The sequence below is a fragment of the Triturus cristatus genome, chromosome 8, assembly GCF_964204655.1.
Source record: "Triturus cristatus chromosome 8, aTriCri1.1, whole genome shotgun sequence".
Taxonomy (NCBI): Eukaryota; Metazoa; Chordata; class Amphibia; order Caudata; family Salamandridae; genus Triturus; species Triturus cristatus.
In genome coordinates, this window is record NC_140591.1 from 429,825,991 (window position 1) to 429,853,105 (window position 27,115).

Here is a 27,115-nt window from a genome sequence, read left to right on the forward strand (position 1 = left end):
AAACTGGAGAGGCAGATAGGCTGTTATCACATTTCAACTGGCCGCATTGACAAGTGGAATGTCATGTGCCCCTTAAGCGTTAGCCATGCATCAATGTGTGTGTGCGTGTGCTCTTCCTTGATTGCTAGAAGAATCATTTGTTGAATCAACAACATTAGGTCACCAACATTTGTCTTTGCAACATGGTTCAGGTCGAGGGTAGGCAAGCTATGGCCTAGCCATCTCTGGAGGGATGCTCCATAGTAAGATGAAAAATAAAATAAAGTCCGCTAGCCCAGCACAGTTAACTTCAACCCTTGACAGATCAGGTTTTACATTAAATTATACTTTGAAATATGTTGAAGATAAAAAAAATGCATGATCAGTGTCAGAAATGTGGTTATTAGTTTTGGAAGATGTACGCTACCAACTTAATATACACAATTTGGGAAGGCGATAAAACAGTTCTAAGAGAACCTCAGCGTAATTCCTGATAGCAATCGTACAAGCAGCAGGCAATTACCCAGAAAAATGCGTGTTAAGTTTAAGTAGTACCAACACTTTTTAGTACCAACACTTTTTGAATCAAGAATATTACATAATCTTGATAAGTGGGATACTATAGGGATTTCCACTGTCGGGGATTTAATTAAAAAGGTTCAATCCTTAGGTTCGAGGAGCGAAGGGAGAAATATGACATGGCCCAAGGAGAAATATTCAGATATCTGCAAGTTAGGCATGCCCTCACCACTGTCCTACCTGATCTCACAGACATACCGGAGTCGGCACCGTTAGAAGATCGACTGCTCGATGGGCCGCTGCACTTGAAAGCCATATCACTAACTTATAAAAAACTATGCAATAACCTACCTGACACATTACACAAACTTAGAGGGCAGTGGTAGAGAGACTTGGGATCCATTGATGATGAGGACTGGCAAACGGCATTAATGTCCCCCAGAGAAGCAGCTATTACCCTCCGCTTCAGACTGATACAACATAGAATCTTACATAGATCATACATGACAGGGGTTACCTTGGCAAAGATAGGTGCTAGATTAGACGCACTCTGCCTTAGGGGCTGCCAACAATCTGCTACCTTCTATCACACGATTTGGGAATGCCCAGAGTTGAGGCAAATATGGGAGGGGCCACAACTCACATCCAGAGTGCCCTGGGGAAAGACATAATCCTTACATCGCAACTAGGTCTTCTTAACATCTGGGCACTGACTGACCTTACAGAGGTGGAGCAACAACTGACCACACTAGGCTATACCCTGGTTAAGAGGGAAATTGCGAGAGGTTGGGGAGCAATAGAAACACCATCTCCCCGAATGTGTGTGAAAGAGTTTGATAAGTGAATGATTGCAGAGATGGAGGTATTCAAGTCACAAGGGTGTCCCAAAAAATGGGATAGGAAATGAGGTAAATGGAATCTATATCGTGGTAATCTATGTGTTTCCCCATCGGTGGACCTGGAAATGCAATATGGTGGAGAACGAGATACTGGAATATTGTGATTGTGATTATTCTCTCCTGCGCAGCTATACTGACGTATTAAGCAATTAAAAAAAAGAATAGAACATAATCAAATTCCCAAACCAGTTTAGAAAAATGGAAAAATGGAATATGCAAAAAGACACCAATATGATCAAAATTAGATAAAGGGAATAGAGATATGATTTTAGGGCTAGTGGCACCTAGATATAGTAAAGAACCAGTGAAAAATATCAGTTTGACCTAGGTGCAATTTCAGGCTCACCATGATGGAATGAAGATTGAATACACCAAGCGGGTCATCTTGGTCCAAGTTCTTACCTTGGAACTCATTCACTTTTGTGGAACTCACAGGCGTACAGAGGGAAATGGTCCAAGGCTGAAGCTGTTGAAGGTCGCCAGGGCTTTCTTGGACTCAGGACTCCTTCATCTTTTTGTGATCCTGTAGTAAGTAACAGGAGGCCAACTACCTGACCTTTGGAGAGCTGTTGTATGTATCCCCACAGTGTCAGTAGGAGTCACCAGTACTTTGGCTTTCTTCTTTCCTGCTGTCCGGACGTGTCTTTTTTCTTTACCTATTATCTTCCCAGGTTCCACGTCCAGGAAGGATTTGAGGAGGTGATGGTGAGGAATCTGTCATATTATATGTACTAGCCAGTCAATAGAGAATTTCCTCCAACTAGCCTGAGCTACTTTCTTGCAGATTTTCCCTCCTCCCTTTTCAACAGTTTGTTTACAATTCACTGCAAATCTTCCAAGAATCACTCAACTGAAATGGCCCTAGTCTAATTCCAGCTCTAGCCTGAGATAAGGTGTTCTCACCTCTATCAGCGCTAGAACTGTATTGGGGATACAGATAGAAATCCTAGAAAATCGATGTTTGCAGTTCCTCACCTGGCCGGGCCCATTTGGGATCTCCACTTCAAAGGAGGAGCTGTCAAAGATGCCTTTTAGGCTGCCAACTGTACCTTCCTCCCTCCTAAATCACTATTCCCTGCTAGATGCAAACTGTCAACACTACTCTCGCCATCTTGCTGCCAGTAGACAAACCATGGTCTCCCAGAAGAAGGGTTGTTAAAAACCAGCCAGGAATGTGCATTCAGTCTATGGAGCTGGGCTGTGAGAAAAACCAGTTCTAAAACAGTTCACTTTCAAGCAGAAAAAAATCCACTTTTCTAGGGATACGTTTCCACAAAAGGTAACAAATATCTAATTAGCCACAGGGCACAGAGTCATAATACCAGGCAAATAATCCATAAATGGTCAAAACAAATCTTTGGTGGCCATAAAGAAAAGGCAGATATCCAGCCAGTACATTAATTATAAATTAATTATACTCCAGAGAACAGTAAAGGAAGCAGTATGTTGCCCAAAGTGTGCATAAATATGGTAAACGCATGTTCTATCACTCTAGTCAGGGAAGATCAATGTTGACTAGTGGTGAATAGTATTAGCGCTAATTTATGTGGCCTGGACAAAAAATTCTACTGCAAATGGCACAGCCAGAACAATGGCCCAAATACTTTTTCAAAAGTCTCTGTTTTACATTTGTACACTTAATAAATTCACTTCACCCTGCAAGCACCAGGATGAATACTGGGTTACCCCGTCTTTTCTCACGTATTATCCATGGCAGCTGCTCAACTGCAAGGGACGTACCCCGTATATAACTGTCTATGACGCTTACTCTGAGGACATTTTACTTTGGAACCACAAATATGTGTCAGTATGCATCAGTATGTGTAATTGTTGTGATGTGCTGCTACTATATTATATTGAAACCAGTTTTTATATACATGCATAATAATTATTGTCTTCACTCAGTGAAAATTGGTTGACAGAATGAGGCCTCTTTATAGTATAATTGTGTAGCTATTTGGCTAGTACTATACCAATCCAATTAAGAATAATTTGTAACACTGTTATAACACTATTGTAACTGGAACACATAATTTCCTGCCTTCCATGTCAGTGCTTCCCAAACATTTTAGAACCACGATTCAATTTTTGGAACAATAAACTTTTGTGGCTTACCTAACTTTGATGGACATGAGGCAGCGATTTAAAGCATCCTGTGGTAGCACACAGTTGTTTACAGACAGCACATTTTCCATTGAAATGGCCACCAAGTTTGCACAGAGATACTGTTTTACTGATAAAACTACATTTCACACAAATGATAATGTGAGGAAAATGGGTTTCAATGAATATCATTTGTGCATCACTAAGTAAATTGTCTTCAATTGTTTTGATCCTATTACAATCTTTGTTTCCATCATACTTCACAATTACAAAAAATGTGCTTCAAGTTTGCTTTCCTAATTGCATTTACAGGAACTTACATTTTGTTGTGTGGTGCAAAAAAGACATTGTGCTGCCTTTCCTTTCATGCTCTGTCACCCAGCAAGATTATCACATAGTTCACTTTACTCTTCTTTCTCTGACTGCAAAGTTAGAAGAGCTTGTAAACACTACACTACATATTAGAAAACATAAGCAGCACTTTATCAGATGTACCATGACATTTGACCTCTGACTTTGAAGCACAGCAAATGTGACAGGATAAATACAGAATTTAAAGGCATCTTGATTTATTGCTTGGACTTTCATGACCCACCAAAATAAACTTGTGACCTACCAGTGGACCTTGATCTACAGTTTAAGAAACACTGCCTAAGTCATTTCAAGTATTTTCGCTTAAAGCGAACATAATAACGCCACCTTTTCACAAACCTATTCCTGGGCCCTGTTTAGAATTTTTGTAAAGTCTTTTTTTTTTTTTAATGGTTAAGCCCCATAAATTCGTAAGTAAACGATTCAGCCAGATGTAATGTTTTTGCATTATATTAGTCCACAACATCTCTTTAAATAGATTTAATGTTTTCAATTTCTCAAGCGAATGAGCAAAATGTGGGTTCTATGCCGGTGTGGCGTTTGTACCCGACTGGTTATAAGTGGCTTAATCAGAATGCTTGCCTGGCCCTCCAGTCAATTGTGATATAGACACAGACACGAGTGACAGCCTTCCTTTCGGGAGCCACAGTTCATTGACAAGATTCATCCATACTTTTAGCGTTGTCTTCAAACATTCTCTGGGGCATATTTACAAGCCTCTATCGCCATGGGAACGTCACTTTTTACGACGTTCCTGTGGCATAGGGGCTTTGCCTTATTTACAAGGCAGCTGCCCTGTAAATAAGGCCCCCTTTCATGCTATGGTTAGCGTGAAAGGGGAGGGCAATGGGAGTTGCTGTGGGCGTTCCACTGCAACACCCATTGATTTTGATGCTGCCCCATATTTACAAGGGCAGTGTAAATATGGGGCAGTGCCAAAATTAAGACCAGGGAAAACCTGGTCTTACCGTGGCACAACGAGGAGAAATGCTTAATTTCTCCTCGTTTTGTCTGTTATCATGTGTGCTGTGTTGTGCAGCACACATGGAAACAGGAAAACGCCAATTATTGTTTATGTACAATAAGGTCCCCCTTCCCGCACATAAACAATCATTTAAAAAAAAAATGCAGTTTTGCAACTTCTATGTGTGCTGCATTAAGCAGCACACATAGATGTTACAAAACAGAATTTAAGATTGTTTATGTGCAGGTATCTTCCCCTCAACGCAGACACCCTTGCACTATGGTGCAAGGGTGCCTGCGTTGGCGCTAGGCTGCTAAGTTTAGTGCATGCACAGGGGGAAATGCAGGGCTGCACCATATTCTTGTAAATATGGTGCAGCCCTGCGTTTATGAAGTGGCGAAGTGCGGCGTTCAGCCAGGAAGGCTAACGCCTCACTCTGCCACTGCCCTTGAAAATATGCCCCTCTGTAGCCCCTTCTTACAGAAAAATCATCCAGAGTAGACATAATCAGGAGAGCCAGGATACAATGCTTCCTCCCACCATTTTATTTTAAGTATCAGATTGCGATATGCCTGATACGTCTTCTTGTGTTTCAGTACAGCAAACCTCCACTTCATTTTTGAAAAAAAATTGATTTTATAATATGACTGACCTGATGATTTGTCTCCTCGTCTTCCAATATTGTTTGATATGAATAACTGACCATTCCATTACCTTGAATTTAGGTTTTTTCTCAACTGGTTACTGATTTACCCCATATAAACTTAACAAAAGACAAATGGCCTGAATTCGTTCTGTGAATCGGGGTAACTGTTATCTTCATTTTGATACTTACAGTACTTCCAAGATCATTAAACATTATATGTAGGCCCCTCTTTATATATCTCTCACCAGAGGCATATTTGGTTAATTTGTATTTAACGAGGGAAGGTACAATCTTGACCTAGACCTCCCCGGCAACCGTATCCCACCCTGACTTCCATCGTGGTCAGCCTGAATCTTTGACTTTGTCCCGGACCCTGACATTCGATGCTCATAAACTACTGCTAAAAGTGAAAAGCAGAAATTTACAAAACTTTTTTATTCTTTTATAATCAGTGATTATGAAAATCTTGCAAAAATCATAACTCCAGTTCCCTTCATCTGATGTTTGCAATTTTGGTGTCTATGAAAAGATACAAATACATAATATTTTTAAAATTGAAGTGGAATTTTTAGCTTGCTCTGTCTCTTAGTTATTATCTGTCTTGGTATTGATAAGTGCTTTAAACGTGCTTTCTTTTCAGTTATGCATGACTTCTCTGTCATAGATACCCAGACCTGAGCTAAGTTTTGATGTAAAGAATCCTAACTGCACCTGACACAGAATAGTGACATTATTACTTGGTGATGTATCACAACTGCATTTTGACCCACGGTGGGAGGCGACCTACTGTTTGGGGATCACTGCACTAAGTTATTTCATGTATTTACACTTAGGCACAGTTAATAACATGGCCTTTTTGCAAACCTATTGAGAAGCTTTTTTAGGAAATTTAGGAAGTCTTCATTGGTTTTTATGGTTAGATCACAATAATTCTCTACGTTAACAATTCTAACACCTATAATGTTTTCTCATCACATTAATTAAAGCAACTCTTTAAATAGATTTTGTTTTCAAATTCTTAAAGGGAATGAGAAAACGAGGGTTCCATGCCCATGTGGCGATTTTACCCGACAGGTTATAAGTGACTAAATCTGAATGCTTGCCTAGCCCTCCAGTCAGTTGTAGTTCAGAAGAAGACACAAGCTGGAAGCCTTCCTTTCCACTGCCACTGTTCATAGACGAAATTCATCCGCACTTCTAGCCTTATCCTTGAACACACTCTTTCGCCCCTTCTTACAGCGATCTGACAAACAGAGCAGACATAAACCGGTGAACCAGGATACAATGTATCTCCCACCACTTTGCTTTATGTATGCGCATTTACAGGGGGCGTAGCCAAGATGGCGGCAGGAGCAGTCGCATGAATGCGAGCTCCATCCTGCACTGCACGTCTCCTGGCCCTACCCAATACCCTGTGTCCTGCTGCCCTGTAGCAGACACTGTCCAAACTGGTTGTTTACCTGGGAACACTGCGAACACGACTTAAGGCATTCGTGGTGCCAGCGATAATGGATGATACGGTTGGCCCGGACACTGCAGCCCCCGACAGGCAAGTGGCTCACTGCCCGCGTATATTCAGCTTTTCTTGCCGGGGGACTCCAGGTGGAGACGCGATCCGGGCAACGTGTCTGAGCAAAATAGCAGAGAAGGTGGCAAACTGAAAAACTGAATAGCTTTCTGCAGCAAGAAAATATTTTACACCCAAAACAATCTGGTTTTAGGCCTTGCCATTTAACATAATCAGTGCTGCTACACACAACTGAAACCCTAAAGTTTGCCCTAGATCAGGGCAAGGATCCAGTAACACTTTGTTGTCACAAATCCACAGAAAGACAGCTGTCATCGGGGGTCCCTCAGGGCTCATCCCTAAGCCAAACGTTATTCAATCTTTATATGACACCGCTGTTCACCTTGGTGGACACTTTCGATATCGAATCTATTTCATAGGCAGACGATACACAGCTAATTCTTACCTTAGACAAGAATTCCACAATGGCTGAAGAGAAATTCCATCACTGTCTAACTGCAGTCATGGATTGGATGAAACTCAACTATCTTATATGTAACAGCCAAAAAACGGAAATCATGCTGTTTGGAAAATCTAACCTCTTCACTCCCAATCAATGGTGACCATCAAATATGGCTCCACCCCCAAACACAGTAGACACCGTGAGGAATTTCGAGATCAAGTTTGATCCCACACTATTTTTCCACAAGCAAGCTCTTGTGGTGGCAGGTATGTGCTTCCACACGATAAAGATCTTGAGAAAATTCCTCGATCTACTTCCTACGAACGCTAGGAAGGCAGTAGCTGTAGCACTAATCCTGTCCCATCTGGACTACTGCAACAGCCTGTATTCAGAAGCGAATTAAACTGTTTTGAAAAGACTACAGGTGGTCCAGAATGCGGCAGCTAGGTTAGTGCTTAAGCTACCTAAGGGTTCTTCTTCAGCAGCAGCACTCAAAATCCTGCACTGGCTACCAATCCACAAAAGGATTATTTTCAAAATTCTAATAATCATCTACAAGACCACCAAGGCAACGGGGCAGAAATATCTAAGGTTCAGAATCAATTCCTATACCACTCAACGCCTCTTGCGGTCATCTTCTGGAAACTTCTTAGCATCCCCTACCTTTTGTCTGAAATCGAGAGGAGGGAAGGCTATGGCTGTACTGGGAACAAAAGCCTGGAATACCTTGCCCTCCCAGGTGAGACTTGCACAATCTGAACTTATGTTAAAAAAACTGCTAAAAACATGGATCTTTGCTGCCCCAGATAATACTGTGCTATCTCTCATCTGACACTCATCCCAAGCGTTAACCTCAGCCGTCCCCCACCACAGATCTTTCTAGGTCTTTTTCGCTAGCGCCAAGGTGCTTCTTGGAGTGAACGTTGCTCTTTACAAATATACTCATTCCTTCACTGGAGTGATTTGGTCTACGGAATGGTGCTGGGGCTCGTGGTGCTGAGCAGGCCCCTTCCCCCTTAATTCCTCAGCATGATGGTTGTCGTTTGGACAATAGGAGGAGCATCTCCCCATGTTGCTAGGCGACTGATGAGGATCTGTGAGCCTTATCAACGTGTTAGGCTCTCTTCTTCCCCCGTCCTGCACTCCTGAAGAGGTCGTACACTCAAACGCAAGGTCGAGGAGGAGACTAACTGACCCATAGACTGGGGGACAGTGGTCCACTACACACCAGGGGAGGTCTCCTTGCTCCTGGGGAGGAACATGCAAGGGGTATGATTGTTCCTAGCTGGCATTGAATTAGTATGGGAAACCAAATCCATCCTTCTACTTACTTGAGGTGGGGGAAACACTGTGCGCACCACCCGCCGCTATGACCACAGCATCTTCCATGCCATGATGGTGTGCCCTAAAGGCTCCAAGCCAGGGGACACCCAGGTGGCTCCCATCCTGTTCGAGATTGAGACACCCCAGATGGGCTTACCCCCCAGAACTGGCCATGTGCTGCTGGACACTAATGCAATGTTCACTGAACTTCTTGAAGCTGTAGAGGCCTTACAAGCGACACTTGAGCTGAAACTAGACTCTTTGATCATAGACATGATTTACATGCGCGAGGAACATGATAAACTGAAAGCACAACTCTATATCTGGAGCACTTGCTGGCACAAACAGTCTTGGGGGGGCAAGATGTCCACTTTATTTTCAGTCAAAAGGTCTCACCGGGAATAGGCCTGACCTCCACCTTGAGGGTCGCTTCCACGGCCAGTGGTGGCGCGTCTCTTCAATTACTGGGATAGAGATAGGATACTACAGTTTGCTCATACTAAAGGTCCATGGCAAGTGGAGAACCATTCAGTTACTATATTACCGGACTGCAGTGCAGAGGTTCAGAAACGTAGGGCTTCCTACTGTACTGTGAAGTTCAAATTTTGACAACTGGGGATCAAATATGCATTAATTTTCCCAGCTAAACTTCGAGTTCTGGATGGTGACAAGGTGCTTGTTTTTCAAACTGCCAATGAGGCCTGGAACTGGCTGGAATCCAAAGGGGTGCATCTTCCGGCGGACCAGGGGAAGTGGGACAGGGAACAACTTATAATGGTAATGGCACTACTGGATAGCATAAGCGATTTTTTTTCTGCAACGATTTATGGTGACCATGTATTACCCCCAGACCCCCCCCCCCCGCTGGACTCTTTAATAGTTTAGTTTAAATACTTTGTGGGGGTTTCTGGCTTGTTGCTGCACTGTTGGCTCAGCAACCTGGGGAAGGGAGTTTGTGATAATGTTGTGGACTGGTAACGTGTGTGCGTGGCTCTGGGACCAAAGATCCCTACTTGGCGCTTACACACTGAAGCTTTAGCAGACATGGGGTTCAGCTCACAGATAAGTGAGGCCATTGATAATTACTTCCAGGATAACCAGGGGATAGTGTAAAATGTATTGGTTGAATGGGATACATTTAAAGTTGTATTACATGGGTTATGTATGAAAACATCTTATGGGGTATGGAAGGGGGTGAATGATGAGGTGGCAGCCATGGAGGACCGCCCGAGACAATTGGAATGAGCATGTCTGATGGATGGTGACCAATACCGGACTCTCTCGGCCACAGAAAAAGAACACAGGCAACTAGTGACTAAGCTGTCCAAATTCTATCATAAAGTGTACACACAGTTACAGAACGAACATGGGGGTAAGGCGGGCCATTTGGTAGTGTGGTTGTTGCGCTCAGAAACCCTCAGAATCCCGATCGCTGCAATCTGACTATCGACAGGGCAGATAGTGAATACTCAGGAGGACATCAATGGAGAATTTGAAAATTATTAAAGGGGTTTATATAGGGAACCCTCAGCGACTGACCGTAACGCACTCACTACATATTTTACACCTGTACACACCTCTACAGTTAACCTCCTGCAGTGACAGGAGTTAGATAGCCCAGTTACACTGGAAGAAGTGTAGGAGGCGATAATACAGATAGCTTGAGGGAAGGTTCCGGGTACCGATGGGTTCCTGATCGAATTCTGTATTCACTACCGTGCCCAACTCTCCCTGTGTCTCCTTCAAGTATATGAAGGTGCACTGGCCGGCGGAACCTTGCCAATTTCTATGAGGGAAGTGGTGATAGTAGTCCTTCCCAAACCGGGACAGGATCCCTTGAATGTGACATCCTACCAGCCTCTATTACAGCAAACTGTCTGCCTTAAACGGCTAAGGATATGCCCAGATGTGGGTCCCTTGCTCGCTGTGCCACTAGATTCAAGCTAGCCTAGCTTATGAAGGGGGATAGAGCAAAACCAGTCCCAGGATGCTTATTTCCGGTCCAGAGAAGACCTGACCTGGCGGTTCAGGCAGGACTGTTCCCATGAGGAGTAGGGTCAAGACTGATTTGCATGTGGCTGGGTCCAAACTGGGGTGGCACAGTGAGCAAAAGAATGATGGATTTAACCCAGATCTCTTGACTGGGGGTGAGTGGTTGAAACATTTCAGCACTCGGTCCATTATCTTGCTGTGTTTGCAGAGCAAATAATTTCATGAAGACCAGGCGCGGCCAGCACAGGTAAGAGCGATGAGGCGGGGCAGTGGGGGGTGGATTTGACAGATGACCGGATAGGTCAAATTATTTAAATGAATCCACTTACCTTGCGCTGGCGGCGAGCGCAAGGTAAGTGGTATTACTTATTTAATTTTCCTATCCCATTGTCTATCGATTCTCCCCCACCGTCCCGCCCAACCACCAGCCGTTGCACGTGCAGGTAAGAGGGGCGGGTGGTGGGGCAGGGAGCGGGGATTTCGAAAGACGAGGGAAAATTAATTATTTCTTTAATTTTCCCGCGCCATCGTCCGTCAAAATCCCTCCCACCCGGTCCCCCCACTCTTACCTGCACAGGAAGAAGCTGCCCACCGCTCTTACCAGTGCCAACCGCACTGATGAAGAGATTTTCAAATTATACACAAGATTATCAAACTAAACGCAACACATTTTGTTCATATAAATAATAGGATTGCGTTAGTGAACAGTTCAAAGAATAACCTTACAAGGAATGTTTCTAAGTACATTCCAACATTCCCATAACTAAACACTACAAATATTTCGCTATTGCAGATACTAACCAATCCATTTCTAGAGCCAAACCGATAATAGCTTTGCGGGAACATGAAATAAAAGGGCACATTTGTATGCTATGTTACTCCATAATCCTTTGTTAGAGATCCTAGCAATGGGTACTAAGCAAAACAATCGTCTGCAAATCAAAATTTAGAATGACCATTCAACAATAGTTTCCAAGATATTGTGAGCAAAGATGTTACTAAAAATAACTTCTATGAAAACTTCAAAGCAATTATGTATGTATACAATACAAAGAACATTTAAGAGCAGAACTTGAAGAGGTGTGGAACTGAGAGGAGTCCTCTTGTGTGTAAAAACTCAGCGGGCCAATTAATAAAGGCATGTAAGAGTACATGAATGAGTGCTATTCTAGTACTCTTTTACATAGTCTACACAGGTAAGAGTGTTAGGGCGGGGTGGGGGCGGGGAAGTCTACATACAATGGGATAAGTTAAATTAATAAATTAAACATAAAATATAACCACTTACCTTGCACTCCCCGCATCGGCGATGCGGCGAGTGCAAGGTAAGTGGTTGTATTAATTTTTTATTCAATGTAACTTATCCCGCCGTTTGTTGATTTCCCTGACCCCCGCCCAGCCCCCACCCTACTGCTCTTATGTGCGCCGGCCGCCACTGGGTCTAACCTGCATTAGTAAATTCGCTCCAAAACATCTAACATGGGAATAATCATGGAACATTCATTTACAATTAATACAAATAGAAAGCAGTCTTTACACTTTTACTGATAGCAAGGAGGATGTTTCGGGCCGAAGTTATATAAAAGTTTGTAAAAGAGTACTCCTGTAGTACTACTGATCGCACTTACTCATGCTTTGGTGAATTGGCCCTCTTTTTAATTTTTGGATGCTCTTTTATGTAATCATTTCTATGAAGTATTTATATCATACTTTTATTCAGGAACTTTTTTGACTTCATCATTTTATTCATCTTTTGATTTAATATCAATTATATTCTAACAGTGGGTAACGGATCTTTATTCCATGCCGGTTATTGTAGAAAACAGTTTACACTCACCAGAGTGATCCGTTTGGACGGTAGCACGCGGACTGTCCGTTACTTTTGAAGATTGCTCGAATGCGTGGTTTGATGTATTCATCCTCCATGATGATAAAGGTAAATTGAATTGGTTCGGTGCGTGTGATCAAAATGGCAACATTACCCGAAGGATAACTAGTGAACAATTAAGGAAAAAAGAATCTACCGTGGATGGTATACGAGAATTTAAGAAAAAACAGGCTCTTAGACACTTTAACAATATTATTTTCATAATCACAAATTTGACAATAACGCCATCAAATAATTTACCACCTATCATCTCATTCAAGGCAAGAAACAAGAAGTCTTTGCAGAGCCACTGAGCAGAAACATCTGAAATTTGCATTATACTCTATTTTGAAGATCTTTCTCACAGTGAATCTACTGAGGAGAAAACTTGAAATGTCCAATCTGTAACCACACGACGAAATGTTTTCGAATATCTGCTAAGTCTGCGTCACACAGTCCTGACAGTTTCCCAAAGATGCTCTCACTACTCGTTCAAGTGTGCATATTATTATCTGGTCTTGCCTTAAAACACTGCACAGCACTCACTTTTATCCCAATTTACACTTCTGGTTTAAGACGTGTCATGTAGGAATCCCAACTACCATAAGACCTAATCATACACGATTATGCTGACTTATGTAGATATTTGTGCAACTAAAGAACAAGTTACTTACCTTCGGTAACGATGTATCTGTAAGAAACATTAGTTAGTTAGATTCCTCACCTTAGAATATCCCCAGGCGTCAGACTGGATCCGGAAGATTTTTCGTCAGCAATACCCCTTGCGCGTCGCTAGGCGTCGTCTGTGGCTCCGCGTCCGTCGTCGGCGTCGTGCGCCGGAATGACGTCGTCGGAGTACTTAGACGCCGCCCTCGCGCGCTGACGTCAGTTCTTGTACATAGCCTTCCACGCCAGGAACGCAGAGCCATGCAAGATACCGACACTGGTGCCAAAAAAGTCTAGGGCCCTGAAAGGGATAGCCTTAACCCTAGATGTCAGTTCTCAGAACGGGGAGGATGGGTGGGTCGGTGAGGAATCTAACTAACTAATGTTTCTTACAGATACATCGTTACCGAAGGTAAGTAACTTGTTCATCTGAAAGAAACACGTTAGTTAGATTCCTCACCTTAGAATAGATACCCAAGCAATACCATCCCCGGTGGTGGGTCTCCGAACCAAGATCACACCAGAAAGTCCTGGAGGACAGAACGGCTAAAGAAGCCATCCCTTCGGACTTGGCTGTCAAGGCAATAATGCCTGGCAAACGAGTGTAGCGAAGCCCACGTTGCCGCCTGACAGATGTCCTGCAAAGGGACACCCCGTCCCAAAGCAGTAGTAGCCGCTGTGGCCCGAGTAGAATGGGCGCGCAGCCCAACAGGAGGGTCCTTTTTTGCCAAGGAATAACAAATTTTGATGCACAAAACGACCCACCGAGAGATGGTCCGTTTGTGCACAGCTTTCCCCTTCTTAGCACCCACGTATCCAACGAAAAGTTGGTCGTCCACCCGGAACTGCTTTGTGCGGTCCAGATAAAAGGAGAGCGCACGTTTTGGGTCCAGACGGTGGAGCCTCTCTTCCTCTTTGGAAGGATGCGGAGATGGAAAGAAGGTGGGCAAGGTGACAGACTGCCCAAGATGAAAGGGGGTCACCACTTTCGGAAGAAAGGAGGGACGAGGCCGAAGGACAACCTTGTCCGGATGAACAGAGAGAAAAGGAGGCTTTGATGATAAAGCCTGGAGCTCACTCACCCGTCTAGCCGAGGTGATGGCTACCAGAAAAGCAGTCTTAAGCGTCAGCAGACGAAGAGGACAATTATGAAGAGGCTCAAAGGGAGCGCACATTAGAAATGTGAGAACAAGATTCAAGTCCCACTGAGGCATTACAAAAGGGACAGGAGGGAACGCGTGAGTAATGCCTTTTAGAAAGCGTGTAACTACAGGGGACTTGAAAAGAGAAGGCTGATCAGGAAGCCGCAAGAAGGCAGAGATGGCAGCAAGATAACCTTTCAAGGTGCCCAGGGTAGAGCCCTGCTGGGCCAAAGAAAGAAGAAAGAGGAGAACCTCAGAAAGAGGGGCGGAAAGGGGATCCACAGCCTTTGCTGTGCACCATGCCACAAATTTGTTCCACCGGCAGGCGTATACCGTCTTTGTGGAGGGACGCCTGGCTGCCAGAATGATATCACAGACTTCAGGAGGCAGGTCAAATGGCATCAACTGCCGCCGCTCAATCTCCACGCATGGAGGTGGAGGCTGGACAGGTTCGGGTGGAGGACCGTCCCCTGCTGCTGCGACAGAAGATCCTACCGAAGGGGCAGACGTATCGGAGGATCGGTCAACATACTGAGTAGCTCGGGATACCAGTACCTTCGTGCCCACTCCGGAGCCACCAAGATGACTTGGGCCCGGTCGTGCCTGATCTTCTTCAGCACTCTGGGCAGAAGTGGTATAGGCGGAAAGGCGTACAACAGACCGCAACTCCACTCGTGACGAAAAGCGTCGCCGAGCGAGTGCCGCCTTGGAAACTCCAACACGCAGAACTGCTGACATTGCGCGTTCTCGTCGGTGGCGAATAGATCTAACCAAGGCTCTCCCCACTGCTGAAAGAGACCTTGCACCACTTCGGAGTTCAGACGCCGTTCGTGATCCATCATGCACCGGCGGCTGAGTTTGTCTGCTCTGGCGTTCAGAGAGCCCGCCAGATGTTGAACCACTAGGGTGACGCCCTGGTGTTCCAGCCACGTCCCGAGGCGCAGAGCCTCCTGACAAAGGGTCCACGACCCCACCCCGCCCTGTTTGTTGCAATACCACATGGCGGTGGTGTTGTCCGTGAACACCTGCACGACACTTCCCCTGACAGAGGGAAGGAAGGCTTTCAGTGCAAGTCGGATCGCTCTCAACTCCAACAGGTTGATGTGGAGGCGAGACTCCGCCGGAGACCAAAGTCCTCTGATCTCCGCCTCTCCCATATGGCCACCCCATCCCAGGAGGGACGCATCCGTCACCACGACATGCTCCGGTTGGGGAAGGGAGAGGCTCCTGCCCGTGACCCAATCGCGGTCCATGAGCCACCACTGCAACTGCTGTGCAGTGCCCTCCGAGATCAAGACATGGTCGGACAGGTTGCCGTGATGCTGGGCCCACTGAAACTTCAGGTCCCACTGCAGAGCCCGCATGCGCCGCCTGGCGTGATGCACTAGTAGGATGCAGGAGGCCATCAGCCCCAGAAGCCGCAACACTAGCCTGACCGAAACCCAGGATAGAGGCCGAAAGATGGGAATCAGGGCCTGAATATCCCGGACCCGCTGTTCCGGCGGATAGACCCGGAACTGCGCCGAATCGAGAACCGCTCCGATGAAGAGGAGCTTCTGAGAGGGACTCAGGTGTGACTTCGGCACGTTGATGGAAAACCCCAGCAAATGCAGGAGATCCGCCGTAGTCTGGAGGTGGGAGACGACTCCCTGGGGCGAGCCCGCCTTCAACAACCAGTCGTCGAGATAGGGGAAGACTGGAACCCCTGATCTGCGCAGATGAGCTGCGACCACCGCCATCACTTTCGTGAACACCCGAGGGGCACTGGTAAGGCCGAAGGGGAGCACGGTAAACTGAAAGTGCTCCTGACCCACCGTGAACCGCAGGTAACGCCGGTGGGCCAGCAGGACGGGGATGTGGAAATATGCGTCCTGCAAGTCCAACGCTACCATCCAGTCTCCAGGGTCTAGGGCAGCTAGAACCTGAGCCAAAGTTAACATTTTGAACCTTTCCTTCCGGAGGAAGGCATTGACGTTCCGGAGGTCCAAGATAGGGCGCAGGCCCCCTTTGCCCTTCTTGGGCACCAGAAAGTAGTGGGAATAACAACCACGACCTACTTCTGGGCTCGGAACGCGCTCGACGGCCCCCTTGGCCAAGAGGGCCGAAACTTCCTCATGGAGAAGATTCAAATGATCCCCCGAGATACGGTGGTGCTGCGGTGGCATGGCTGGAGGGGTCGTCTCGAAGGGGAGGGAGTAGCCCCTTCGGACGATTTGCAGCACCCACCTGTCCGATGTGATGGACCGCCAGTGGAGCAGGTGATGGCGAACTCTGCCGCCCACTGGCGTGGAATGGGCCTGAAAGCTCGGACTAGGAAGGCTTTGAGGCGGATGCTGCCGGGGTGGATGTGGGCTGACCGCGTCGTCCTCCAGAACCGCCTCGGCGGAAACCACGTCCGCGACCGCGCGCAGGTTGGTTCTGCGGCTGGTGGCTAGGTGTACTGCTCGATTTTCCCGGCCCTATTGTGTTGATGGGTGATTAGGGTGACTTCAGTCTCTCTACCATTCAAGCCTAAGGGTTAGAGTAGTGAATGAAGTCTATTTACTAGGCACTTCGACATGATCCTGTGTTCTTCCCCATAGATTAGGGCTTGCACACATATCCTAGGGGATAGATTCGTTAGTATTAGGGATAACCTGCCCTGTAGTGAGGGTATTTCATGGAGCCGTGCTGAATTCAGGCCTGGTAGGCCTCAAACGGGGGAGACTCCATCTTTCTTTCTGCTCCGGCAGCTTGAGATGCTTCTAGGTTAAAGGGGATGTTTTAGTTATGAGGTGTTATTCGCTTGGAGAGAACCGGTTCAGACCGGCCCTTATCGAAGGATTGTATTTTTCTTCATGCCGAAGACGCTACATCAGGCCGGCCGGCTGGGAAAGTGTCCTTGGCACGGGGAGGTACAAGAATTTGGTGGGCGGCAGGTTACGGGCCGGAATTTTCCATGAGGAAATGCACCTCTATATTAGTAAAAGTCTGAGGCAGTTACGAGGCACTTACTTCAGTCCGTAGGCGGCATCTTGCCGTTAGCAGTAAAGCTACTACTTATTCCAGGGAAGACAGATGACAAACTTGAAGGCGGAGAAAAACCGAGAGACAGATACTCTTCTAGCAGAATTGCCAGAGAGGAGAGAGTAGCCGATGAGGAAGAGGTCCCAGTGACTCGGAGAAGGGAGCTACGGAGGTGTGATCTCCAGGCGAGCCGAGGCACAGACGAGAAGGGAACCTAGATGACCATTGAGTGCAGGCTACACACGACTAAGGTGATGTCGACCCCTTTCTTATTAGAGTGTACAACCTAATCTTTCACTTTTCTTTGCAGGTTATGTGTTACACAGTAATGTTATGTGATTGCGTATATAATAAATAATAAAGTATTCAGTTTGTAGTGAATCAACATGTGCTGCGTGTTTCTGTATAAGAGGGTAGCCTATTCTTCTAGTCAGCTGTGACTTGACATGAACAGATGTTAACCCTGATCAGGTAAGTGGTAACTGAATAAGGGAGAGAGGAACCCCTCGAACCAGAGAACAGGTTGTGCTCAAACTGGCAGTTCTTGTGTGATCTGGTAAATAGTAGAACTGATTCCCCTGCTGTATGTTATGGTAATCATAGGATGAACTTGTGCTGAGGCTGCCGTCTGGGTAGGAAGACCTGGGTCCGACTGGGACCGCGAGGCTGAGGCTGCCGTCTGGGTAGGAAGTCCTGGGTCCGTCTGGGACCGCGAGGCTGAGGCTGCCGTCTGGGTAGGAAGTCCTGGGTCCGTCTGGGACCGCGAGGCTGAGGCTGCCGTCTGGGTAGGAAGTCCTGGGTCCGTCTGGGACCGCGAGGCTGAGGCTGCCGTCTGGGTAGGAAGTCCTGGGTCCGTCTGGGACCGCGAGGCTGAGGCTGCCGTCTGGGTAGGAAGTCCTGGGTCCGTCTGGGACCGCGAGGCTGAGGCTACCGTCTGGGTAGGAAGTCCTGGGTCCGTCTGGGACCGCGAGGCTGAGGCTGCCGTCTGGGTAGGAAGTCCTGGGTCCGTCTGGGACCGCGAGGCTGAGGCTGCCGTCTGGGTAGGAAGTCCTGGGTCCGTCTGGGACCGCGAGGCTGAGGCTGCCGTCTGGGTAGGATCGCGAGGCCGCCACTTGTATTATAAAAGGTCTAGATATATATATATATATTAGGAATTCCCTGTCCTTAGGTGGTATATATCGGTGGTTACTTGTTGTGAATAGGCCCTAGGGAGAAGGTAACGTTCTGGCTGGGTTAGAGAGGCTCTGATGAGCGGGTTCTATCTTTTCTTTTTCTTTCTTTTCTTCTTTCTTTTTCACGATGTTTTCTAGAAAGTCAAAATCTACTTTTAAGTTGCCCGTTGATATTCCCGGATGGGATTCAACGCCTTATGAAGCCTTAGCCCGTGAGTGGGCTGATTCTACTGGTTTGAGTGAGAATTGGAATTCTTCTTTGGAGCTGGCGGACCCGGCTAATGTGATTACTTGTTTACAGAAGGCACCCATCTCGAAGGGTGAGGAGATTCCCATTTTGGGGCGCAGAGGTTGGATTGTTCTGTCTGCGTACAGGATTCTGCATGAAAGGTTGTTGAAGCTACAGATATTTCTTAAGGATGTGGAAGCGCACTTTGTTGAGATTCAGAATTCTCATACTTTGTTGCGGTGTCAAAATAAGTTGCTTGCTGACAAACTTGAGACTTACCAGACTATTGCCGAGAGGGCGGCTGTGCGAATTGCCCGTTATAAATACAAGAATCGGCGCGGTCGGGTTTCGACGCGAAAGGTGCGTCTGGTCGTGGCGAAAGCCGGACTGGATTGGAATCCTGATGAATGGGATGGTAATATCTGGAATTCGAGTGATTCTTGTTCCTCGGGTGAGGAATGTGTCAAGCGCGAGTCCTCCCGCTCCCGCCATAATTGTAAGCCTGCTTCTCGCACCCCTGATGGTGCACCCCGTGATTGCGCTCGTTCTTCGAGTGGGGTTGATGCTTCTTCCACTGATTGTTCCTCTACGTGTACTGGTCGAGCTCCTTGTGATGCTCATCCCGCGGTCTGGGTGCATCCAGTTTTTCGTCGGAAATTGCAGCAGTCTCCCGCTGCTCCGCAGGGTGTTTCTTTAAACTCTTTAGAGGACTTTACTCAACAGGAAATTAGTGATATTTTGCAGCGATTTCGGCAGCGAGCTGGTGAGACCTTACTCACATGGATGGTGCGCCTTTATGAACTGTGCGCTGCTGGCATTATGTTAGATAATGGCGATTGTTTGAAGTTTTGTTCCTTGAGTTCGGATTCTACTGTACAGGATCATTTTCGTAACTATAATGGTGGTGGTCAAATTTCTTTACTTCAACTGGCGACTGAGGGTTGTAATATAAAGTACCCTACTGAGTCTGATTGGCCTGTGAATGACAAACCGTGGTATACTTTGCGCGACGCTGCACAACGTCTCAAAGAGGAGGTGATGAAAACTGCAATTTTTCTGGGTACTGCTGACAGGTTGCTTGATGGTTCGTTGACATCTTCTGTGCGGAATCGTATTATTCGTTCTTCCCCTGTTGCTTATAAGCAGGTCATGATGACTTTATTGATTAATCAAACTGGTAACGTGTTATCTACGGTACTGGAATCGGTACGCCAACTCGGTGAGTTAGGCGAGTGGTTTAAACCTGAACGTCAGTCCCGGCCTGACACTCGTACTCCTGGTGACAATAAACTTACTAGACGTGATATCTTTTCTGGTCTTCTGGCCGATGGTGTGCGGAGGGAGGACATTGACGGTGAGACTACTGCTCGTTTGTGGGAGTTGTTTCGCAAACGTGGCTTGGATCGGAAGGAGGGTGCCCGGCGTGTTCGGATGTCTGAGTGTGATCGTGGTGGTTCTGACGGTAGCGGTGATGACGACCGCCGTGGGCGCTCTGTTCGTCGTGATGACCGACGTTATGTACGTGATATGTCCCCCCGTCGAGAGAGAGACAGAGAGAGAGAAGAGGAAAGAGAGAGGGGAAAAAATGATTATATTTACAGCAGACGTAGAGATGATAGGGATCAATCCCCTGAGTTGAGGAGGAGAGAGGATCGTCATAATTTGGCCGATCGAAACCAGCAGTGTACTGCAGAAGACACGAATCCATTTCGTACTGGGAATGGATATGAACAGGAGGTACCGATACCTAAGAAACGTGAGAGTCTTTATCCTGATTTATCCTGGTATACAGAATGCAGTAAACATGACTAGGAAATAGGTCAAGCTCCAGTACACAGATGGGCACACAGAGATAATAGACCCTATGTAGATATTGAAATTTATTGGAGACATCGTAATATCCAAAGGGCCCGAGCATTGGTAGATACAGGAGCGGAGGCCACTCTTATTCATGGAAAATCAAAGAAGTTTAAAGGTCAGCCTTTTACAATTACCGGATTAGGTGGAAAGGAAACTCCCGCAGTTCAAACCTTACTTGAAATGAGAATAGGTAGAATCCCTAGAAAAGAATACTCTGTACTAGTGGTGCCTCTCTTGGAATTCATAATTGGAATTGATATTTTGAAAGGAATGACTTTGCATTTAGATGATGGATGTTACCAATTTGGAACTACGCATTATATATCGTCCAGGCCTATACGGGTTGGTCGTTTACGAATGCCCCCCATAAAAGTTCCTCAGGCGACAAAAGTGGTTTATGAGAAGCAGTATCGTATTCCAGGTGGTCATGAGGAGATTAGTACCACTATTCAAGAGTTGGTGGATGCAGGTGTTATAGCCCCAGTTACTTCTGCTTGGAATAATCCTGTTTGGCCTGTACGTAAGAGTGATAATTCTTGGCGTATGACTGTTGATTATCGAGAATTGAACAAACACACACCCTCTTTGACCGTTGCAGTACCGGATGTCATTACTCTACTTGAAAGAATCCAAAAACATCCAGGTACATGGTATGCGTCAATTGATATTGCTAATGCTTTCTTTTCGATTCCGATTGCCCCTGAGTGTCAGGAACAGTTCAGTTTTACGTGGAATGGGCGTCAGATGACGTTTAGAAGTCTTCCTCAGGGCTATGTGCATAGCCCTACGATATGTCACCGGCTGGTGGCAGAGCATTTGGCTGAGGTACCGGTTCATCCGCAAGTTCAGATGTGTCATTATATTGATGATGTTTTGATCCAAGGCGAAACACAAGAGGAAGTTCAGACCCAATTGGACAGAGTCATTGGGTGCCTGCGTGAGAAAGGTTGGGAAATCAATCCGGATAAACTACAAGGCCCGTCCCAGGCTGTAACATTTTTGGGTATTAATTGGCATGAAGGGCACCGTGAAGTGATCCCTCAGGTTAAACAGAAAATTCTTGATTTTGCAGTTCCAAGGAATAGGAAAGAAGCCCAAAGCTTCATTGGTTTATTTGGTTTTTGGCGTCAGCATATTCCTCATTTGAGTCAAATATTGGCCCCCTTGTACCGTGTCACCCGTAAAAAGAATGCATTTGATTGGGATAAACCACAGCAAGATGCGTTCAACCTAGCAAAAGAGGCAATTCAACATGCTTTGGATTTATGGCCCGTACGTGATGGTGAGGTAGATTTGAATGTGTCTGTACAGGGCCTTTATGCGAATTGGAGTTTGTGGCAGAAGCAAGGCAGGAGTAGAGTTCCGTTGGGTTTCTGGACCAAAAAGTTACCTGATGCTGGTGAGCGTTATACACCTTTTGAGAAACAGTTACTTGCATGTTATTGGGCTCTGGTGGATACCGAGCAATTGACTTTGGGACATGATATAGTTTTGCGACCTGAGATTCCTATTATGCAGTGGGTTATGAGTTCGCCGAAAACTCACCGAATTGGACACGCTCAAGAGGCGAGTGTAATTAAATGGAAATGGTATATACAAGACAGGGCACGTGTGGGACAAAAAGGAGTTGCATCTTTACATGAGCAGGTGGCGCGAGCGCCATCGACTGAGACTGAGAGTGTATGTTCCGTACCTTTAGTACAGGAGTCTCCTGTCAAGTGGGGTAGACATTTTGATGATTTGTCCGCGGAGGACAGGAACCATGTCTGGTTTACGGATGGTTCAGCAAGGTTCATAGGGCCGACACGGCACTGGAAAGCGGTGTCCTATAATCCGATCACACAAAAACTGCTGAGCACAACTGGTGAAGGTAAGAGCAGTCAATTTGCTGAACTGTATGCTGTTTATCAAGTCCTGAAACAAGAATTACCCGGCACATGTCATATTTTCACCGACTCTTGGTCTACTGCCAATGGACTGGCAGTTTGGTTACCGACTTGGCATTCCCATAATTGGGAATTGCATTCAAAACAGTTGTGGGGAAAAGAATTATGGCAGGAGATTTGGGAGATGCTCCCACAGAGTACTGTTACAATCTTCCATGTGGATGCTCACACCCCTATAGATTCTCTTGACAAATTTTTTCATAACATTGCAGATGAGAAATCTAAAATTGCTGAGGCAGTGGTGGACAGGCAAGATTCTGATATTGCGGGATTGGCGAAATGGGCCCACCAGAAGGCAGGACATTTTGGAGAGAAAGCCACTAGCAGGTGGGCTGCTGATCGAGGAATTTATATTCCCTTAGATTTGATCAAGAATGTTATTTTACATTGTCCCATTTGTCAGCATATCAGACAGCGCAAAGTGCCCCAAATTGTTAAAGGTCATTTACATCGCGGGAAACTGCCCGCTCAAATTTGGCAAATTGATTACATCGGTCCACTTCCCATGAGTAGGAATTGTCAATATGTTTGCACTATTGTTAATACATACAGTGGCTTGTTGGTAGCCCTTCCCTGTAAGCAAGCTACCCAATTGAATACCATTAAAACATTGGAATTGATTATCATGTATTATGGTGTGCCATTCCAAATTCAATCTGATAATGCATCCCATTTTCGTGGAAGATTGGTACAGGAATTCTGTGTGGAAAACAATATTGACTGGGTGTTTCATGTCCCATACTATCCACAGGCCTCGGGTCTTGTGGAGAGATTGAATGGTCTGCTGAAGGGGCAGCTGCGTAAATTAACTGATGACAAATATAAGAATTGGCGAGACTTTTTGTCCCAAGCGCTATTAATTTTGAATAATCGTCCTTTTCTAAATGCTGAATCTCCACTTATGCGTTTGTTCCCTCCGAATGTTAATGCTCAGCCAAATGAAATCAGAGAGACTGTGATGTACTGGGAGATTACTCCCGGAGCTTTGGCTCCATGTAGAGCGACCCCAGGGTCGGCAGGTTTAGACTTGCATGCCATGGATGACACCGTTATAAAAGGTAAAGATCGGGTCATCATCGCGACCGGTGTTGGTGTTCATATACCACCCGGGAATTTTGGATTAATCGCCCCTAGATCGGGGCTGGCTGTAAAAGGCATTCAGGTACTTGGAGGGGTCATTGACAGTGATTATCAGGGAGAGATTAAGGTGCTCCTGCTAAATAGCAGTGAGGCTGATTTGCTGATCTATCGAACTGACCGAGTGGCTCAATTACTCATAATGCCTGTCTTCAGTGGTGGGATGGTAAAAGGCACTGCCCCAACTTTGCTAACTGTACGAGGCCAGAAAGGTTTTGGCTCCACAGATAACCCTGGGGCCAGGGTTTGGGTGCAGTCGCCTAAGACTCCCCCTGAACAGGCAGAGGTCATCGCCACCGGTCATGATAACACCATTTTAGTTATGAGACCAGGGAAAGATAGCTGGGAAGCGGTCCCGGCTGACAAATGTTACTTACGAGAATGATTAATGCCTGTATTTGATTCTCTTTCAGATCATTCTTTGGACTGTTGCTGCAGGATGTGTCGTCGCCGGACTATTTTCGGGTTGGTTCGACGAGAGAGGAGGACTCCCGTCAACCCCGGATGAGCTACGCGCCCGAGTGTCGCGTTCCCTCGCTGCATGGGATTCGTCATCGAACTTTTGGACCCTACTGGCGAAAAGGGTGACCGATGCCCCTCACTTTTGTTTGACGCCGATGAGATCTGTACACGACATCTTAGCGACCTGTCTGGTTGCTGTCCCTGCTTCGCTGGAAACTCTAACTAATATTTTCAACATTTCAAAGGCTCGCCCCAATGTTCTTCTGGGCGATTTTGCCACCCATGCGTATTGCCCCTTATGTACTGAACTACCGGACTAGATACCCCCCGTCCAGTCCCAAATAGTTACCTATAATATCACACAAGGAGATATGTGTTTTTTCCTTACATGTAATCCTAGTGCAATTTCTGAATGTCTACGTCTGAAATTGAAAGGTGCTACTTCCTTCACCCTTCATGAGCTAACTTTGTGCTTTCAAAGGACACCGAAAACATGTGCTTCGGTCCTGAACAATATGACTTTCAAGAGTTTGGTAGTTACCCCTAGTCATTATCGCACGATGTTGCTACCTGCCGGATGGCTTTTCTCATGTGGTAATACTTCTTGGCCATATGTCCCCGCAAATATTTCTGGTGGCCCCTGTGCCATTACGAGACTCAGCTTACTGATGTTCTCGTCACATCCGAATGCCAATTCTCGTGTGATTCGAGATACAGTGATGTTACAGGAGGATTGTGACTCATCTTTGCATTTATATTCCAAGTCTGAATACCTTAGCCTGGCTATTTCAATTATTGGTGTTCCTGCTTTCGCGGTTTATAATGCTAAATCTATTGAGAAAATGGCCTGCTGGATGGTAAAATCCATTAATAATACTTCTACAGTCCTATCTGACATGCTGTTAGACGCCCAGGGTGAACGGAGAGCCATCTTGCAAAATTGAGCGGCCATTGATTATCTTTTGCTTAAACATGGACACGACTGCTCCGATTTTGAGGGTCTTTGTTGTTTTAACTTGTCTGATCATACACAATCTATTCGCGCTCACATTAACAGGCTACATGACTTGACGGAGGAAGTTAGAAAACACATTGACCAGGGCTGGTTTGACTGGCTCTTTAATTGGTTACCTGACCTGTATCTGTTACGTCGAATATTAGGAGGTATTCTAATTACCATCGCTGTTTTGATTTCTATTTGTTGCTTTATTCAGTGTATTCCTTCACTACTTCAATTTTGCACATTTGGTGCTAGACATAGATCAGTTAGCTTTGTTTCATATTATTCCTCCACAGATGTTAGTTCTGTTTAATGAATGTATAATAGACTGAAGTCAAGGGTGAAATGTACTGCTCGATTTTCCCGGCCCTATTGTGTTGATGGGTGATTAGGGTGACTTCAGTCTCTCTACCATTCAAGCCTAAGGGTTAGAGTAGTGAATGAAGTCTATTTACTAGGCACTTCGACATGATCCTGTGTTCTTCCCCATAGATTAGGGCTTGCACACATATCCTAGGGGATAGATTCGTTAGTATTAGGGATAACCTGCCCTGTAGTGAGGGTATTTCATGGAGCCGTGCTGAATTCAGGCCTGGTAGGCCTCAAACGGGGGAGACTCCATCTTTCTTTCTGCTCCGGCAGCTTGAGATGCTTCTAGGTTAAAGGGGATGTTTTAGTTATGAGGTGTTATTCGCTTGGAGAGAACCGGTTCAGACCGGCCCTTATCGAAGGATTGTATTTTTCTTCATGCCGAAGACGCTACATCAGGCCGGCCGGCTGGGAAAGTGTCATTGGCATGGGGAGGTACAAGAATTTGGTGGGCGGCAGGTTACGGGCCGGAATTTTCCATGAGGAAATGCACCTCTATATTAGTAAAAGTCTGAGGCAGTTACGAGGCACTTACTTCAGTCCGTAGGCGGCATCTTGCCGTTAGCAGTAAAGCTACTACTTATTCCAGGGAAGACAGATGACAAACTTGAAGGCGGAGAAAAACCGAGAGACAGATACTCTTCTAGCAGAATTGCCAGAGAGGAGAGAGTAGCCGATGAGGAAGAGGTCCCAGTGACTCGGAGAAGGGAGCTACGGAGGTGTGATCTCCAGGCGAGCCGAGGCACAGACGAGAAGGGAACCTAGATGACCATTGAGTGCAGGCTACACACGACTAAGGTGATGTCGACCCCTTTCTTATTAGAGTGTACAACCTAATCTTTCACTTTTCTTTGCAGGTTATGTGTTACACAGTAATGTTATGTGATTGCGTATATAATAAATAATAAAGTATTCAGTTTGTAGTGAATCAACATGTGCTGCGTGTTTCTGTATAAGAGGGTAGCCTATTCTTCTAGTCAGCTGTGACTTGACATGAACAGATGTTAACCCTGATCAGGTAAGTGGTAACTGAATAAGGGAGAGAGGAACCCCTCGAACCAGAGAACAGGTTGTGCTCAAACTGGCAGTTCTTGTGTGATCTGGTAAATAGTAGAACTGATTCCCCTGCTGTATGTTATGGTAATCATAGGATGAACTTGTGCTGAGGCTGCCGTCTGGGTAGGAAGTCCTGGGTCCGTCTGGGACCGCGAGGCTGAGGCTGCCGTCTGGGTAGGAAGTCCTGGGTCCGTCTGGGACCGCGAGGCTGAGGCTGCCGTCTGGGTAGGAAGTCCTGGGTCCGTCTGGGACCGCGAGGCTGAGGCTGCCGTCTGGGTAGGAAGTCCTGGGTCCGTCTGGGACCGCGAGGCTGAGGCTGCCGTCTGGGTAGGAAGTCCTGGGTCCGTCTGGGACCGCGAGGCTGAGGCTACCGTCTGGGTAGGAAGTCCTGGGTCCGTCTGGGACCGTGAGGCTGAGGCTGCCGTCTGGGTAGGAA

General features: G+C 46.2%; 1 protein-coding gene across 3 annotated transcripts in view; it reads right to left on the reverse strand.

The window, feature by feature from the left end:
• The window catches only part of ERICH6B (glutamate rich 6B), a 370,776-nt gene that overhangs the window by 44,975 nt on the left and 298,686 nt on the right, over positions 1–27,115 (reverse strand). For all 3 annotated transcript variants that reach the window (XM_085621832.1, XM_085621831.1, XM_085621833.1), the window contains one exon: positions 12,605–12,760. In XM_085621832.1, the coding sequence (XP_085477958.1) occupies positions 12,605–12,760 (156 nt within the window). The remainder of the gene's footprint in view (positions 1–12,604; positions 12,761–27,115) is intronic.